At 60.9% G+C, this 17,135-nt stretch overlaps 2 protein-coding genes across 4 annotated transcripts in view; one reads left to right on the top strand and one right to left on the bottom strand.

Moving 5' to 3' along the window:
* CORO7 (coronin 7) overlaps positions 1–17,135 on the top strand; it is a 54,783-nt gene that overhangs the window by 29,921 nt on the left and 7,727 nt on the right. For all 3 annotated transcript variants that reach the window (XM_074346386.1, XM_074346388.1, XM_074346389.1), the window contains one exon: positions 16,986–17,040. In XM_074346386.1, the coding sequence (XP_074202487.1) occupies positions 16,986–17,040 (55 nt within the window). The remainder of the gene's footprint in view (positions 1–16,985; positions 17,041–17,135) is intronic.
* Positions 1,224–12,106, bottom strand: VASN (vasorin). The gene is made up of 2 exons (XM_045512717.2): positions 11,939–12,106; positions 1,224–3,879 (listed from the first exon to the last, which is right to left on the bottom strand). The coding sequence occupies exon 2, from the start codon at positions 3,867–3,869 to the stop codon at positions 1,836–1,838; it is 2,034 nt and encodes a 677-aa protein (XP_045368673.2). The 5' UTR covers positions 3,870–3,879; positions 11,939–12,106; the 3' UTR covers positions 1,224–1,835.

A 17,135-nucleotide genomic window follows, 5' to 3' on the forward strand; every position in this document is an offset into this window, starting at 1 on the left:
CCGCTGTGACCCACCACCCGCCTCCTCCCTTCTCGTGCCAAAACCCTTAGCAGCCGATAATTGAATCCAGAGCCTCGCGTGGCCGGGCCTGACTCTGCGCTGACATCAACTCCCAGAGCCACAGGGCCTGTTCCCCAGGCCTGGCTGGGCTGCCTCCTTCCCGCTGGGGTGAGGCTGGGGGCCAGGGACCATGACCCATGGAGGGACATGGGCATGGGGCCTCAGGGAGACTCACTCCAGCCTTTGCAGGGCCACCTCCCTTCCTGCCCAAGGGTAACAGGAAAAGGTGCCATGTATCTGTCACTGTCCCGCAGCTCTCAGCACCTGATCCAGGCCAGGGCTGAGTGCAGTATCCCTGGCCCTGCCCCCACCTTAGCCTGTGGCTTCCTGGAAAACACTCCCACTTCCGGGGTTTCTGGAAAGCCTGGGTACATCCCAAGTGCAGAGAGGAAGGGGGCATCACAGGGATACCAGGCCTCCGCAAGCTGGACTCAGACCTTTGGTCCCTTCCCAGGGCTACCTACCCCTAACAGCCCTGGCTCGGCCCCTCCCTCCCCACCCACCAGAGGGTTCTTGTCATTCAGAATCTGTGCTGCCTCTCCACCCAAGCCCCTTCCTGTAGCTAGAGCAGGAGGCTGGGAGCAAGGTCTCCCAGCCTGGGCCATGCGTGTTGCCTGGTCCAGGACCACCCACAAAGGCCTGGTTGGACATGGCTAGAGGCACCCCCTCCACAGATGAAGGCAGGCAGTGAACTGCTGTCAGACCTGTCCCTGAGGAGGGACCTTTGAGGGTCCTCTTGGCCAGTGTCTGCCACAAGCATCTCCCCAGTCTCTCCTAGGAGCCCTGCAGCTCCTGTTGGCAGAAGGCTAGGCCTGGATAGGGTAAAGTTGCCCTAACTATTTACTCTGCCCTGCGGTTGGAAGTGGTCCTGCTCCCATCCCTGCTCCCACCTGGGATGCTGACTAGGGCCTGGTGCCTGCTGAGGAGAGGGGTCCTGGACCCCAGCTTCCCCACAGAAACGGCTGTCCCTTTATTTTATTTTTGCAAACTTTTTTTTTAATGGCAGTACTGGAAATTGAACCCAGGACCTCATGCATGCTAAGTATGCACTTGACTACTGAGCTGTACTCTCCCCTCAAGTGCTGCCCCTTTATGCCGATTCTGCGCGCCACCCTCCCTCCACCCAGTCCAGGTACAGTGGGGCCGTGCCGAAGAAACACTCATTTCTTTTCATCCTTTATTTTTCTTACAAAAGGCCTTCATATTGTTTGTCTTACAAAAACCAAAGTCCTTGTCTCTGAGTTTGAAAACATTTTCCCAGAATAAATGGGAAAGGATCTTTTATAAATATATTTTAAAAAACAAAAGCAAAACTTGTTCCTAAAGCATCTTGCTTTCCAGTTTCTTTTGTTCCTTCACTCCCTGGAGCCGAGGCAGGGCCACACACCCCATCCCTAACCCCACTCTCCCTCTGCTCTCTTTTCCGGGGGCTTCCTTCACTGGCCACCCAGAGCCTCCCTGGGGTGTGGGGCTTCGCAGCCCCGGGCCTGTGTTACCAGCACACGGCAGGGCCCGCCCCACCCCGGGGGTTGCATGTTGCAGAGGATGGGGCTGACGCCATCCTTTAGGCACTCGAGTTGGGTCACACCTCAGAGGTCATCACCTGGGTCTCAGCATCTTACAGACTAGGAGACCAAGGTCCAGAGAGGGGTCACACAGCCCCAGTCGTGACGTGTCCTCGTTCGGATCTGAGAACTTCCTTGGTCTGGCAGCAGGAGACTGGCCAGTCCCAGTGGGGCTGAGCACCTGACCTCGGTGGTCCATCACTCCCAGGCTTAGATGTAGGGTTTAGCAGGGAGGGGCCCCTGTTGGCTGGGCCCCGAGTAGCCCATGAGCGGCACCTCACACTCAGGCCCTCCAGGTGGGGCTTCCCCACCACCCTCAGTTGCCTTGGGGCTTGGCTCCAAGGGGGTCTTCACCCCCTCCAACTCCAGGGGCCCGGCCCCCGGCCCCACCTGCCCTTTGCCCTGAGCCACAGCTGCTGCGGCCCGTCCCCGCCGCACACAGATGGCTGCCCCCACGGCGGCCAGCACGGCCAGGAGCACAGCAGCCAGGGCAGGCGCGATGAGGAGTGGCAGGTTGCCCTCGCGCGCCTGGGTGACCGGGGAGTGGTTGGAACGGGCAGCTGGGGGTGTGCGGGCCTCCCCACAGGCCTCTTCGCCCTCAGGCACCCTCCCGGCCCCCAGGGGCCTGACACAGATGGAGTAGGTGGCGTTGGGCCGCAGCTGGGTGACTGTGTACTCGGCGAGTGAGGCGGGCAGCCGCAGTGTCACTGGCCGCTTGTCAGGACCAGACAGGTTGCGGTAGGTGAGGCGGAGGCTCCTGAGCTGCACGGGGCTGCCCTGCAGGTAGCGCTGCAGCCCCACCCGCAGGGAGGTGGGGCTTGCAGGCTCGATGCCGAGGGGCAGGGGCTGGGGTGGCCGCGGCGTGGCCGGGGCAGGACTGGGCCTTGGCCCTTGCCTCACCCGGCTGTCACAGTACAGGCCGGTGAAGCCCTCGGGGCACAGGCACTCCAGGTGGCCCCGAGGCCCCAGGTGGCAGGTGCCCCCGTTGAGGCAGATGGATGCTGGGCAGTCCTGGGGCCAGGGGGCAAGCCCCACAGTTGGTGGAACATCAGATGGCAGGCTCTGGGCCTCGGTGGCAGGCTCTGTGGGGCTAAACCAGGTGGGAGCTGGGCTAGAAGGTGGGAATGTGGGCTCCCACACCGTGGGCCTCGTGGTGGGCACCGTGGGCCTCGTGGTGGTGGTGGCCGGGCAGCCAAAGTCAGCATAGTCAAGGTCCAGGAGCAGCCGGCCCGCGTTCTTGGGTGGGAAGTGGCAGCGCGTCTCCTCGGGGCTGGCCAGCGCCACGCGGCTCTCCCGCACCCAGGGGCCGAACCAGCTCAGGGGGCACACGCAGTTGAAGGGGTTACGGGCAGCCGCCAAGAGCCGCAGGCGGGGGAAGAGGCCTGAGAGCTCGTGCGGCAGGGCCTGCAGGCTCAGATTGCTCAGGTCCAGCTCCTGGAGGGCCACCAGGCCAGCCAGGTCCTCGGGCCGCAGCTGGGCGATGCGTGTGTTGCCGGCCAGCCGCAGGCGCGTCAGTCCCCGCAGGCCACGGATGGCAGGTGGCACACGCTCCAGCTGGTTGTCGGCTACATCCAGGTCGTGGAGGTTCCGCAGGCGGCCAAAGAGCCCTTCGTCCAGCCGCTGCAGCCCCAGGCCGGCCAGCCGCAGCGCCTCAACGTTGGCGGTGTCCAGGCTGTCGGGCTCCAGGGCTGGGAGGCTGTTGTGACTGAGGTCGAGCAGCAGCAGGCGCGGCAGGCGCAGCGGGGGCAGCACCCGCAGCTCGTTGTCCTGCAGCTTGAGCTCCAGGAGGTGGTCGAGTGCATCGAAAGCACCGGGCTGGATGTGGTGGATGCGGTTCTTGCCCAGGTAGAGGCGCTCCAGGCGCCGCAGGCCGCGGAAGGTGTCATTGGTGATTTCCCGCAGCCTATTGGCTGTCAGGTCCAGGTTGCTAAGGTTGGCCAGAGGCTGGAAGACCCCACCCGGCAGGCTGGCAATCTGGTTCTGCGACAGGTCCAGGAGCTGCAGGCCTGGCAGGCTGGCAAAGCTGCCCACGTCAAGTGTGGTGATGCCGTTCTCAAAGATGTACAGGCCCACTGTGTCGGGCGGCACATCGTGAGGCACCGTGGTCCCCTGGCGGGCAGTGCAGAAGACTGTCTGTGGCTGGTTGCACTGGCAGCCTGATGGGCAGCCCTGCACCCTGGGCCTCAGGGCTGGCAGCAGCAGCAGCAGTGGCAGCAACAGGCGTGGGGGGATCCTGGAGCTCATCTTCTGGTCCCTGGGAGCAGAGAGGAGAGGGGAGACCATGAGTCAGGAGCCCTAGGGGATAGCCACTCCAGGAAGGATGAAGGGAATTCCCAGCCCCCTTCAGCATTCCCTGCCTCCAAATCCAACAGCACACAGTAGTTGTGAGTCAGGTCCCCAGTGTCCTGGCTGGGTTCCTGTCCCAGACCCATCACTCCGTCGCTATGTGACTTTGAGCAGTCACATGACCTCGTTATGATATCAATTGCTACTTCCTGTGCTGTCACCAGGGTTCGGTGGGCTGGTGCACACAGAGGGGGGCTGGCCCCCAAACACTCAGTGACCATGAATAACCTCCCTTCTTAGCCCCAGCCTTCTCACCTCTCTATGGCTGAGAGAGAACACATGGTCAAAAAGCATCAGATTCTGCCCCAACTCCGCCCACCCCCCTTGCCAAATTCCCCCCAAAATCTCTGCTGAAGTGGGCAAGGAAGGGGTGAGAATGGTGGGTTCTGGAGCAGCAGCCCCTCCCGCAGCATCTGGGAGAGACAGACGGGTGGGCAGGAGGCCGAGCCTGAGTGCGTAAGTAGAGAAGCAGGCTGCCCCGGGCCGCCGGCCCCTGCTGCCACACTCCGCGTCCTCCAAGTGAGGAGACCGCAGCGGGAAGACTTCACATGGAAACTATGGGATTGGTGTTTTTTCCACTTGTGAAGTCAGACCTGCCCAGGACGGGAGCTGTGGGCCTGCGAGGATGTGGCCAGCAGGAAAGTTCCTGGGGGAGAGGGCAGAGGAGGGCTGGAGCCATTGGCAGGTGTCCCCTATGGGAAGGGGGGAGGCACGGAATCTTGGTCTCCAGGTCCCCTGCCTCTCAGCTGTGATGACAGAACTAGAGGTGAGGGGGGTCCAGCCTCCCTGGGCAGGCAGACTCAGCGCTCAGGTTGGGGGACGTTGGTTGTGTGGTGGCCCCAGAAGCAGTGCCAAGCCTCGAAATGCTCCACAGATTGGATCCTCTGTTGTTTCTCAGGGTCTGCCCTGGGCCAACCATTGAACAAGAGAAGCAGCAGCCCTCCCCATGTGCCAGGGGCACTGAGCGTCTGCTGTCCCCTCGTTCAGTCCCCAGCAGCCACTCCAGGTGGAAGCTATTATCCCCACACTCAGATGACAGGAGAAAGGGGGCTCCTAGAGGTGCAGTGACTTGCTGTTGTCACACTGCCGGCAAATCAGAGCTGGAGCCCAGGTCCTTAACCACATCCAGGTGCAGCTGGGCCTGCCCTCCTGACGTGGGCCCCAGTCCTGCCTGGGGTGGGGGTGGCTCCCCCAGCTGCTGCAGGCTCCCACTCATAGCTGGAACTGCCTAAGACATGGGCCCCCCTTCGCTCAGGCTCCTGGGGGGAGCCCAGGGGGCCACTGCAGCAGCAGTGCCCACATTCTGGGCCCCTAGAGTCCCTGAGAGGCTGACACCCCTCCCCTCCAGGTGCCTCCTGCAAGCACAAGGGCCTTTTGTGCTGGGGCTCAGCCTCCCCTTCCCCCACGCTGGCTAGCCATCCAGCCACAGCAGGTAGCACAGCCCCCAGCCCAGCCTGCCTTGTACCCGCTGTGGTTGATCAGACTGACCCTCCCCAGGTACGCAGGCTCCTGGAACGTGAGGCAGAGGAGGGAAGATGGTCCCTGGAAGGCCACTGTGGTCTGGGGCCACCTCTGGGTAAAAGCCTGTCACCAGGCTGGGCCTCCCTAGGCCCTGCCCACCTGCAGAGTCTTCTCCGCCTCTCAGTAGTTAAAACACTGATGACCACCCTTCGAGGCCAGCCAGAGAGGCCTTCCCTGACTCCCAGGCAGCGCCACCTCCTGTGCTCTCCAGATTGTACTGTCCCCTCTCTGAGGGGAGGCCCTGTCTGTTTTCACTCCTGTGCACCCTAGAGCACATCTTTGCTGAGTCAACGGTGGGGCAGGGTCTTTCACTCAGCCTCAGATGAAGCTCAGCCAGAACCCGGGAGGCCTCATGTGCCCCTGGCCCTGCCGGCAGTCCCGTCCCGAGGGGACTCTGTGTGCCGCACCCAGCCTCCTCCCCCGTGTGGACCCGCTCCACCCTCACTGACTCAGAAGGCGGCGGGTGGCGGGTGGCGGGTGCAGCCTGGCCTCCAGATGTGGGCTGTGAGCGACCCCCGCCCCCTCATCCACGTGGGGGGTGAGCAGCCTCCCCTTGAATCAGCCCTCCTGGCAGGGGGTGGGGCAGGCAGGGTCAAGAAGGGAGCAGCCAGTCTCTGGAGTGGGAGGGGTCCTACACGTGGCCAGACTGGCCACCCCTGCGGCTTCAGCTCCCCCTGGGCCTCATATAAGGTCACGGTTAAAAGCTCACGTTCCAGTCAGGAAGCCCTGGGCCAGGGGTGTCCAAGCTGTGAGGCCACAGACAGCAGCCTTCTCTCAGTACCTCAGTTTCCTCATCTGTCCACAAGGGCATTTCAGAATCGACACCTCCCAAGACTAGGAACACGGAACATCGAGCTGCCAGGCGTGGTCCCATTCTGCATTGAGGAAGGGATCAGCCTGGGCTCTGGGTTTCACTCCTGGCCCTTTAATCAGTAAAGCCACCATGGGGGAGGGAGGCAGGGAAGCTGAGGTTCTGTCTGGCTGCAGGGTGGCAATCTGGCTGAGCTGGTGGAGAGCAGGGGCTGGATCAGAACAAGAGCAACTGGCATTCTGGGCTGGGGAGACCCCAGCAGGCAGCAGCTACCCTGCTTCCCACCCCCTATGCTGCAGGGATGAGTGCTGCTGCCCACTCTACCCATCCAGCAAGGAGTTGGCACCAGGGCCTGGGAAAATAGCAGGCTGGGGGCTGTCAGCTCCAGGAGCTCTGCCACCAAGAGGGGACCCAGAGGGCGAAGATTGACGGTGGAGGGGACAGTTGGGGCAGCAGGAGACAAGTTCTACTCCTAAATAGCTTTCTAGATCCCTTCTCAACCATGGGCTTGTTTCTCACCAGCCTTGCTTCAGCCTCTGGAGTTGTTCCGAGCACCCAGGGGTTGTAGTTCTGGGTTGTTCTGTTTGTTTTAAATGGGGAAGTTCTTTTAACAAGTTCTGGGAGTGATCCCGCCTGTCTGGGCGCGTGCTGGTGTGTGTGTGTGCATTGGGGGTGGGGGTGTCTCGCTGGGGTCACGGCTGCCCTGGCCCTTGCAATTTCAGCAGCTCTGAAGGACCACGGGCCTGGGCTTTGATATCTGATCTGCTGACTCGAGGCAGGGAGGTGGGACCTTTCCTGCTGCAAAGGGTGTGGGGAGAATTATGGAGGCAGCCTGGGATTTGGCGGGGGAGGGGAGACCAGGAGGGCAAAGTGTCCAGGGCCTCCAGCTGGACCCACCTTGGCCTGGCCCCACCTCGGGGTCCTCCAGGGAACAGTGCTGGGATGGGGTTTGGGGTCCGACATGACAACCTGGCCACAGCCCTTCACCTCAGTTCTCGTCTGTGAAGTGGGGGGGGGGGGCTGGGTATAGCATCTGAGTCTCAGGGCTGTTTAGTTTGTACCTGGAGAACATTCTAAGTGGTCAGTAAACATTAGCTACCAAGAGTGTCACCCATAAAACCTAAGTCCTGCCTTCCACATACGGGGTGAGGGTGCCATGGTACGAGAGGGGTTCCACGCATATTTCAGCACAGACAGGAGGCCCCGGGGCCCAGGGTGAGGCCTCCACCCTCAGGTGTGGGAGAGCCGGAGAAGCTGGGGAGAGCAGCCTGAAGAGGGGTGTCTTTAGTTCTGGAAGGGGGTGGGGGGAGTGAGCTGTCCTTTGGCCAGCACCTTCAGCATATGACCTGGGGGGGCAGGGCGGAGCAGAAGGAGGAACTCTATGAGTAAAGACATCGTCATCTCAGCTCTGAGGAGGACCCAGAGTGTCCTCACCCACCCCCAAGTGTGGGACACACCTGGAGGCACCCACTCACACATAGGCCCTGGGTCAGGGAGGGAATGGCCAGTATGTAGAACCCTGGCTTTTGAGTGACCACATGAGACCTCAGGCTGGAGCATCTCAGCCTGGCTGGTGGGGAAAGAGGTACAAGCAGAGAAAGGTACACCCACCCCCCTATACCCGACACTAAAGAGTGGGTACAGGGGTCTGGTGCTGCAGATCTGACCCCACGGGTCTGGGCTGTGGCTCTAGTGCCGGCCTGCCGGCCAGGCCTGGCAACAGCCCAGCCCAGGAGTCTGCCAACCCCCCAGGCAGGCGGGACCATGCCGGCGGCCAGAATGGCTGGCTCCAGTTTTGCTGACGTGTATGAGGAGGCTCTGGGCCTGAGCCAGGTCCACCAGTCTCCCCATCCCTGGGGAGCAGCAGCCCCTGGCCTAGCAGGTTGGGTTCTCTGTCCTAGACCCTCATGGAACGGGCCGAGGGGGCTGAGCCTCCAGTTCCTCAGAGACAGCCCTCTCTGTGTGTGGGGGTCCTAGCCCTGCCCTATAATCAAGTTGGGGGTCCCCACCAGTCTTGGCATCTCTGCCTTACTTAACTCCATCACCACCAGTGGTTGGTTCTGCTCATGCTACAGATAAGGTCCGACACTCCACGACCTCATCTAGGTCCCTTCTCTTCCGTCTCCCACCTATAGGGCTTCTCAGACCCAGCTGCACATCAAAATCACCAGGAAGCTTTAGAAAGTTCCTAATGCCTGGGCCCCCTACACCACCCCCAACCCCAACCAATTAAATAAGAATTTCTGGAGTGAGAGTCAGGCAGAGTTGTGTTTTAGAGAAGCTCCTTGGGTGGGTCTCCCATATAGCCAGGTCTCAGATCCTGGGGCACAGGGTTGCAGAGGGGGACAGTGTGTCAGCCCATCTCCCTGCCCAGGGAAGAGTGGATCCCTGAGCAGGCATGGCCAGCTGGCAGCACTAGAAGAGCAGGAACTGGGCTTTCTGCCTCCCCTTCCTCCATAGCAGGAGCTGCCTGGCCCCAGGTGGGTGCCTTCTGTGGCACCGTGGGTGACTTGGTGGCCGCCAGACCTGTCAGCCCAGGGCAGGAAGACCGGTGACTAAGGCCAGTCCCTGACTTGAGCCCTGAGGGCAGCAGGACATGCCTTCTCACTCGGGAGAGGTGCCACTCTACTGAGAGGACACCTGCTGCCCCAGGAGCTATACTGGTGGCTGTGGCCCAACTTGAAATGGGCTGATCCAGATGCCAGTTGGCACACGCAGGTGTGATGCCGCTGGGACTGGCCTCAGACATGGGGCCTCATCACTGCCCTGTCCACACCCAGAGCCAAGCACATATCAAGTAAGGCTCTAACCCTGCAATTAACCTTGAATTTGCCAGAGGAAGACCGTAGTCACCAAGGGAGGCCGCCAGTCCCAAGTCAACTAGGCCCAGGCTGTCTGGGGCTTGACAGGGTCCGAGAAGGAAATGGCCCCAGAAGGGGTCTTGCCCTTCTCATTCTCATCATGCCCAGGGTTCTTGGTCACCCTGCGGCAGAAGAGGCCCTTCCTGGGGTCTGTGAGCTGATCAGCGGGCAGGTGGGATTGATTAGGGGAGCCGCAACCTTATCTCTCAGCTCTCACTGCTGCCCATCCAGGCCCAGGGCCAGTGGGGCCCCAGTGGCCACCCCAGCCTCAGCCCCAGCCTCTTCTCAATGCAAGCCAGCTCTCTCCTTCCTCCTTAATTAAATCTCTCTGGCAGCCTCTGAGGAATGTCAGAGCCTTATTGCATTCCCCGGGAGGAGACCGGTGGGGGGCTGGCCCCAACCTTGGAGAGGAACTGGCCCCTCGCCTGCCCCCACCCCACCTGCCCCCACCCCCCAAATCCGAGGTGGCCCAAGGGAGCTTGCTCCAGCCTCTCCATACCCAGGGAGGCTGGAATGAGGAAAAGCGGGGGAGGCCCACAGGCCTGGCCGGCCAGGCGGCCCAGCCAGCTGAGGGAAAGCAATCCGGCTGACTCTGGAATGTGGAAACCGATAAAAGGAAGAGGGCTGAGCCCCCGCCCACCCTCGCTGCACCCCTGCCTGCCCCCAAACACAGCCCTGCTCTAGTCACGCGCGCGCAGACACATGCCCACGCCAGACACACGCCCACTGGGCTGTACTCTGAGACACACACACACCCTCCCCCTTCTCCAAGAACTCTCAAATTCCACAGCAGTGAGGGGAGCTGGTTTTCTTGGCAGTACAGAGCCTTGGGCTCTCTGGCCCAGAGAGGGGACTCTGAGGGGGGCTCTGGGAAGAATCACTAACCCTGTTAGGTGGCACTGCTGTGCTTCCCACGAGCTGCCAATGGTCAGGGATGCTTCTGTGGACAGAGGCTCACCCAGCCTTCTCTCTGGTCACCAGGGGCACTGAATGGCTGGCCAGTGCACTGAGGTGGGAGCTGCCTCCTGGGCCCAGCTGAGACCCTTGTCCTGATCCCAGGAGCTGCCTAGCCCAGGGGTGGGATCCACTTAACCCCCACAAGGCCTCAACTCTACCTGGGACTTGTCCCAACTGCCCTAGGGCTGTAGTGGGGATGTCAGGAATGGGAGCCAGGAACTGGACCCATCTCCTGCCCAGGGCATCTCCCTGGCCCCAGGGCTTCCTGGGCAGAGCACAGGTCTGGGCACTGTCTGAGAGACTTCAGACAGTTGAACTCCTCCTCCACGTCCAGAGTCTGGAGAGAGTGGTGCCATTCCAGCAAATTCCCTAAGACTTCAGCCCCCACCTGCCCCATCTGACCCTCTGGACCCACAAGTCCTAGAGTAGTTTTAGTCTGACGCCATGAGACTGGGGGAGGTAGGAACAGGCAGTGCCCAGGCCCCCAGCCTGGCACGTGTGTGCTCATCCTCCCTCCCTGGGCCCAGGAGAGGCCAGATAATGGTCTGGAGGGAATCCAGCTGGGCTGCTCATTACCAGAGCCCTCTTCCTGCCTCTGACACTCTGTTTACAGAAGCTCCAGGGGTTGATTCCCCTGGGAGAAGACAGCAAACTCAGGGGAATGCTCTCCCATCCCCCCACCCGCCTGCCTTAGCCTTGTTGGGCCCAGCTGGGCTCATACTGGACGTCATGGCCTGCTGGGCCCCCTGACCTCACTTGGAGGTCACCTGCCCAGCCACCCTTCTATGCCCCCAATGCCCAATAGTACAGCCTAGTGGGAAGGGACCTTTCAGACTTAGTCCAGTCCATCAGCTCTAGAAGCTCTTGGCTTGGGGAGGGGGGTTCTGGGTCCTGGTGCCTCTCTCCAGAGCCTCACCTGGCCTCGGTGCAAAAGGCAAGCAGAGGGACATTCAGGGCCACTTCCTCCTTACCACTTTTCAGACTCCACCCCTCGGCCCCAGTGGGAGAGGTTGTCAGCGACCCTGGTGTGGTAATCGTTAACGAATAGGGGGAGGCAAAACGGTTGGCACCAATCCGCTGGCTTGCCAGTGACCACAGGGGACCTCAGCAGCCCTCAGGCCTCAGTGCTGCCAGCCCAGGGACACAAAAGACTAGGCTGGCTCCAGGCCATTGGGTTCACAGCCTGAGCAAAGCCCCTTCCCTGGCAGAGGCAGAGATGGGGCAGCCTGATGCCTGGAGTACGACCCAGCCTGCCAAGGTCTGTACCCACCTCCCCAGGGTTTCATCCGTGTGGCCCACCTGCTTTGACCCAAGTGACAGGGGCCCTAAGGACCCTAGGCCTTTGATCTGCACAGGGGCATGGGGGCGGGGACGGGGGTTGGGGGTGTCCATGCCCAGAACCAGACTGTATCACTCCAGGAGTAAAAGTAACCCAAGACTATGGTTTGGCCATCCCCTCAAAGGGATTTGATTCATAAAACTGGTCATGCCGGAGGGCCCAGCCGTGGGAGGAGGAAGCGGGGGGGGGTGTTTATTTTGTCTGCTCACAGCCCCGCGGGCCCGTGAGCCGCGTACACGCGCGCGCGCACTCCGGCCGTGGGGCTGTCGGCGCCCAGGGACTGCCAGAGGAGGGGGCGGGCCCTGTGCGCCCCTGGGTTGGCCCAGGTGATCGTGTCGGACTGGGGGCACAATCTGCCTGAGTGCGTGTGCACGCGGCGGAGGTGGAGGGTCTTCGCGCGTGATCGGCGCGTGTGCACAGCCCGCTCCGTGGCGTCCCCGGTTCCCGCCCGCAGTACCCTAACCCGGCAGACACTCACCGGGCGGCAGCGGCAGTGGCGGGAGCCGGGCGGGGCGGGCCGCAGCCTCAGTGCTTCCCAGCCCGGCGGCCGGAGGGGTCCGAGGTCCCGAGGTCCCGAGGTCCCGAGGCAGTCGCGTCCGCGTCTCCCCGCCCCAGGCTTGGGCTGCGGAGTCGGCTCGCGGGAGGCGGGTCGCACCTTAAGAGCAGGGGGCGGGGCCGCCTCGGGATGGGGGCGGGGCTGTTCCCCATTGGCCGGGGCGGGGCGGACAGAGACCCGCCTTCCCTCGCCGCAGAAAGGGTCATTCCGCGGAGTAGCCAGGTCCTCACCTCGCCACCTCCTGACCAGGCGGGCGGGAAAGATCCCTTCAGGAGTCAAGAGTCCCGCAGCACAGTCTGGTCTGCCACTAGTTCGCAGTATAGCCTTGGGCAGATCCCTGTGTTTAGTGGAAAAAAAGAGCGAATATTGAGTGGGATCAAGCGTCCCAAATCTGGATGCCTATAACACACCAGGAAGGTGATAAAAATTCGAGGAATGGACCCCAGAGTCTGTGGAGACCTGGAATGGGGAACCTGGTGTAAGGGTCAGCCCCTATGACCTGTCCCAATCTGCCAGAGTTTTCAGGAGATACTGGAAGTCTGGATTTTTTTTAGGTGAAATCTCTCAATGTGTTGTTGGTAGGTAATACCAATTTCAAAAACTCCTGGATAGGCCACACACACACAGATCCCTTCTGACAGCCTGCAAAGTACAGTCTCCAATGCCAAATCCGAGTCCTGGGGTCCTTTTAGCCATGACAGCTTTCAGGACCTTGAGCATCCCTGGACACCTTCCCCATGTGTTAGATGAAGGGACTGAGACAGGAAAGGGACGTGACAGATTACCCACGGTTTCTGACAGCTTCAAGGCTAGAATGTGCTGGGGGTTGCTAGGCTGAAGTGGGAGGTTGGGTCTTGCCATCAGTAGGTGGCCCTTGATGAGGCAGAAGGGGCAGGGTGCCAGGGGCTGGACCAGTCCAGAAAAATCCCCTGCCTTGGAGGATTCCCGGAAAACGTTTTGCTCCCCTCCCCCCTCTGCACTTGTGGTCAGACTCATGTCTCAGGACCTTTTGGGACCCAACTCCACACTTGACTTTCAGACAGCCCCTGGACACCCACCACTCCCTCCAGCCCATCCTGCAGCCAGGGCCTTTGGCTGGGCCAGCTCGAGTCTCGGGGCCTGAAGGCTTGTCCCAGCAGGCTGAGCCACACCAGCTCGGGGGGTGGTGCGTGGATTTTGAAGGACTCAATCACCTCCAGAAGGCAGGATGCTTTCTGTATCCAGTCTCTAACAGGGATAAGCAGGGTCCAGCTGCAATAGCTACCTCCCAAACTTTCCCTGTCAGCTGTTTGCCTCCTCACGATTTCTCCCCCATGGGGCCCCTTCCAGGATGGGCAGGGGTCTGCATCTCATGCTTTTCATGTTATACGTGGGTGTGGGATACGCCTTGTGAACTTCTGAACATCCCCTCTTTGGCCAGTGCTGGCCCTCAGGTGTGTTTCATTTGGCCTGTGTGGGAGTTTTTTAAAATTTGAAGCCATTGCCAGCATTAAAAAATCCAGTGGCTTCACATTAAAGAGGGACTTTCCAGCGTACCTTGAACAGGAACTCTCGGCCAGGGCTGAATGGCAGCTACCCTCTCTGACCAGAGCCCAGACTCACAGATTGCCCCAGTCCCCACCACTCCCAGTTGTCTCACAGCAGTCTGCTTAACTCGCTCGATTTCCTGAAGCATTTGAGTTTTGCAGTCAGTACTATGTGACTCCAGTCAGGCTGTCCTTGTGCCTCTGCCCTTGGGCCCTGTGTCCCTTGAGGCCCTCAGGAGGATCCACCCTGATTCTTCTCAAGGAACAGGACTTCCTGAAGCTTCTCACCTCTGGGGCCCATACTTGCTGATAGGGAGATCTCACCTGCCTCAAGGGTCCATCCCTCATCTCGATCTTGTGCCTGGACTCACACAGGCCATGCTCCTATCCATCCAGTTCAAGGGCAGTTTCCAGGAGACCCCCTTCCCAGTTTGTCCATCCTTTCCTCATATGGCTTCAAAGCACCCCCCGCCTTAGAACCTGCTTCTAAGGGAGCAAGGGAGTAGGGGCAGGGCTTGGTCCGAGGGGGTCTCCACTGCCCAGCCTGAGTGAGAGGCACAGATCCAGGGGACCTGGTCTGCTTTGGACCCATGGCAATGCCAGGATGTCTAGGTGGTGGGTCTGAGTGGGAGGGATGCACTGGCAGGGGAACCAGAGGAAGTCTCTTGAAGCAGCTTTTCCTAACAGGCACACACAGTGGTACTTCCTGTGCTAATTGAGCAGTATCAGGCAAGCTGATGGAATTAACAGGGGCTGACTCCTCCCCAACCTGACCCACCTGATATCACATTGTTCTGCATGTTCTGGGATGTGGGCTCTAGACCTCCCATGGCTTTGAGACCCCTAGACTCGGGTCAGAGCACTTCCCAGTGGCAGGCCCAGAGGCCAGCCCTCCCCCCCATGCCATGGCAGCAGGAGAGGTGCCTGTGCCAGCTCTTACCACCCCTGGCCCTGCGCCAGGTCAAAGCTTGGTTCTTCATTCCAGACCCAGACCTGGCTTGGCTCTCTTTACAAGGCCTGGGGTCAGGCCCGTGCCAGCTCTTGGCCAACCCTTGGGGCTGGGTGCCATGACCCCATTTCCTGGCCCGTGGCGGGCAGGATGCTCCTACTTGGCGGAGCTGCTCAGGTAGTTCTGCCTGAGGCAAGGAAGACTGGCCTGACCTGTCAGAGAAGCTAGCCCTGCCCTCTGTGACTTCCTGCCCCCGCACCCCCAGTGCCTGAGTCAGTGGGCCAGCCAGCTGGGGCTGATGGGGCAGGGGTGCAGGGAGGCCAGGTCCAGCCTCTTCAGGAGGTTGGTTTAGAGCATGAGTGAGCCATCAATACCGTGATGAAACCCACAGGCCCATTCCCCAGTTCTTGCCTAGGCAGAAGCAGGGTAACAGGAGTTCCTTCCCAGCCCACTTGCTCTCAGACCCTTGTTTTCACTCTTCCTGCCTGTCTCCACATGGTGACTTCTACTCAGCACAAATCTGACCCTGTCTCTCTTCACCTAAGATGTCCGATTTTTTCATTGCTCATCCAATAGAGGAAGGCAGAACTCCCCTTCTGATATACTAGGCCCCATTTTGTGTGGCCTCTACTCACCCCATCCTGAGCCTCAGCCCCTTACCCTCACTGCCCAGGTCACCAGCCATGTCATCCACTCCTGTTCCTCAAGCAGGCCGTGTACACAGTGCCTTTGCACATGCTGCTGTTTTTGCCTGGAACACACTCCCCTTGACATGGTTTATTTCTCCTTAATTTTTGTGTCATAAGGAACACCCCTCCCCTGCGGCCAGCCAAAGTCAGTTTCTTCTGCCCCTTGCTATGTGTCCTCAGAGAACTTTTCCTTCATATGTTTATCTGTGGAATTGTGTCTTCCTCCCACACTAGGCCGTGAGCTTCTGAGAACAGAGGTGGTGGGGTCTGTTCACTCATCTTTGGTCACACCTGCAGGTCTTGCTGAGGGCGGGGCACAGACCAGCTCACCAAAGGAATGAATGATTGTGGATGAAAGAGTGAGTGAGTGAAAGCCTGGTCAGAGCTGTGAAAGGACCTGCAACTGGCCCCAGTGGATCCAGTGTCAGTGTGGGGGACACCTGGGGTCACATGCCCACTTTGTCCCCCTGCCTGTCCCCTCCCCCATAGCAAGCAGTGGTCAGACCAGGTCAAGAGGGGCAGTTCTGAGCCCAGCTCATCCTACCGGGCCCCAGGTAATTAGAGGCTATGTTACTCACAGGTAACCGGCCCAGGGCACTCCAGGAAGCTGTGGAGACACCCGGGTCCCCACCCAGCTTCCCAGTCTACTCTGTAGCTCCCTTCCAGCAGGGTAGGGAGGGGAGGTGGGCAGCTAGCTGGGCAGGGGATGGGGTGGGCTGGGCCCTCTGTTGCCCGGAGGAGGGATGGAGGCAGCTGCCACAGATGGGTCACTTCTGACCACAGGGACCACAGTGAGGACAGGGTTCTGTTTGAGGGTGAGTGTCAGCATTGGGATGGGGTTCCTGGCCCACTGGTCCCTAGGGATGTAAGACCAAGACCAGAAGACCAGGAGCAGGAGACAAACAGATGAAGGCACGTGTCCAAGTTCTCCTGGGTGCCCCACTCCCCCAACCTCTGGGCCTGGAAGGCAGCACTCACAGGTCTGGGGGCTGCCAAGGGGCCCTGCTGGGCCTGGGAGGAGAAGGAGGAGTAAGTCCCTGGGCAGTGACTGGCTGTTGGCTGAGGCAGAAACCACAGAGCAACAGAGGCACTGGGGTCTTCCAGCCTGGGCTCTTGCTGCCAGCCTCCGCCCCGCCCCAGGGGCCCACCTCGGGAACAGGGGGTCAGAGAACCAACCTGGAGACCAGGCAAGCACAGCAGCAAATGAGCCCGGGCTCCCGGCCCCTGACCCAGGCTGGGGCATGGGGCTCAAAGACAGCGCTGAGGGGAGTTCTGAGCCTCATGTGCCATCAAGACACAGGAGCGGGGTGACTGAGGAGACGGCCCCCAAAGTTTACGGCAGCCGTGGGGCGCCCGGGCTGACTGTGTTGGGTGGGGATGGAGGGAGTCCCCGGTTCCAGCACCCTGCTTGACTTCCCGGGCCTGGTAGGCTGGCTGAGGAGGGACCAGGGACAGAGCATATGTGGGGGCTTCCTGGAGCTGCTGAGTCTGGGGAGGAGATCAGGGCTAAGCTGCAGAAAGAGGGGGCGGCTTGGCTGTGCCCGGGGTCCTGCACTGTCCTGCAGTGAAGCAGCTGGGCAGACGGAGGACCCTGGGAAAGGAAGAGTGGGATGTGGGGTGTGCTCAGCATGTCAGTAGCACAGGGAGAAGGGATAGAGGGCTGTGGGGGACGAGGCTGCAGGCACCTGGAGGAGCCACATCACTCCTGGCCACTGCTGAGCCAGGCTGAGGCCCTATCTGGGGTCATGAGGCTCACAGCCCACAATGGCTGCCTTCATCCCACGACTGGCCCTCTTTCCCCCTAGGTCTCTGATGCCCCTGCTGGACCTAGACTCCGGGCTCCTGGTCCTGGCAGGAGAGGTGAGCCCCTACACATGTAGTGTCCCCAGGGCTGGTGCCGTCATTTGCCAGGCCAGACCCCGACCTCTGACCTGGCCAGCCAGCTAGGAAAGTGG

This window comes from Camelus bactrianus, chromosome 18, assembly GCF_048773025.1.
Source record: "Camelus bactrianus isolate YW-2024 breed Bactrian camel chromosome 18, ASM4877302v1, whole genome shotgun sequence".
NCBI classification, from domain to species: Eukaryota; Metazoa; Chordata; class Mammalia; order Artiodactyla; family Camelidae; genus Camelus; species Camelus bactrianus.

Bases quoted from the DNA above. Each gene is read 5' to 3' on its own strand.
- VASN (XM_045512717.2), bottom strand. From the start codon at position 3,869: ATGAGCTCCAGGATCCCCCCACGCCTGTTGCTGCCACTGCTGCTGCTG.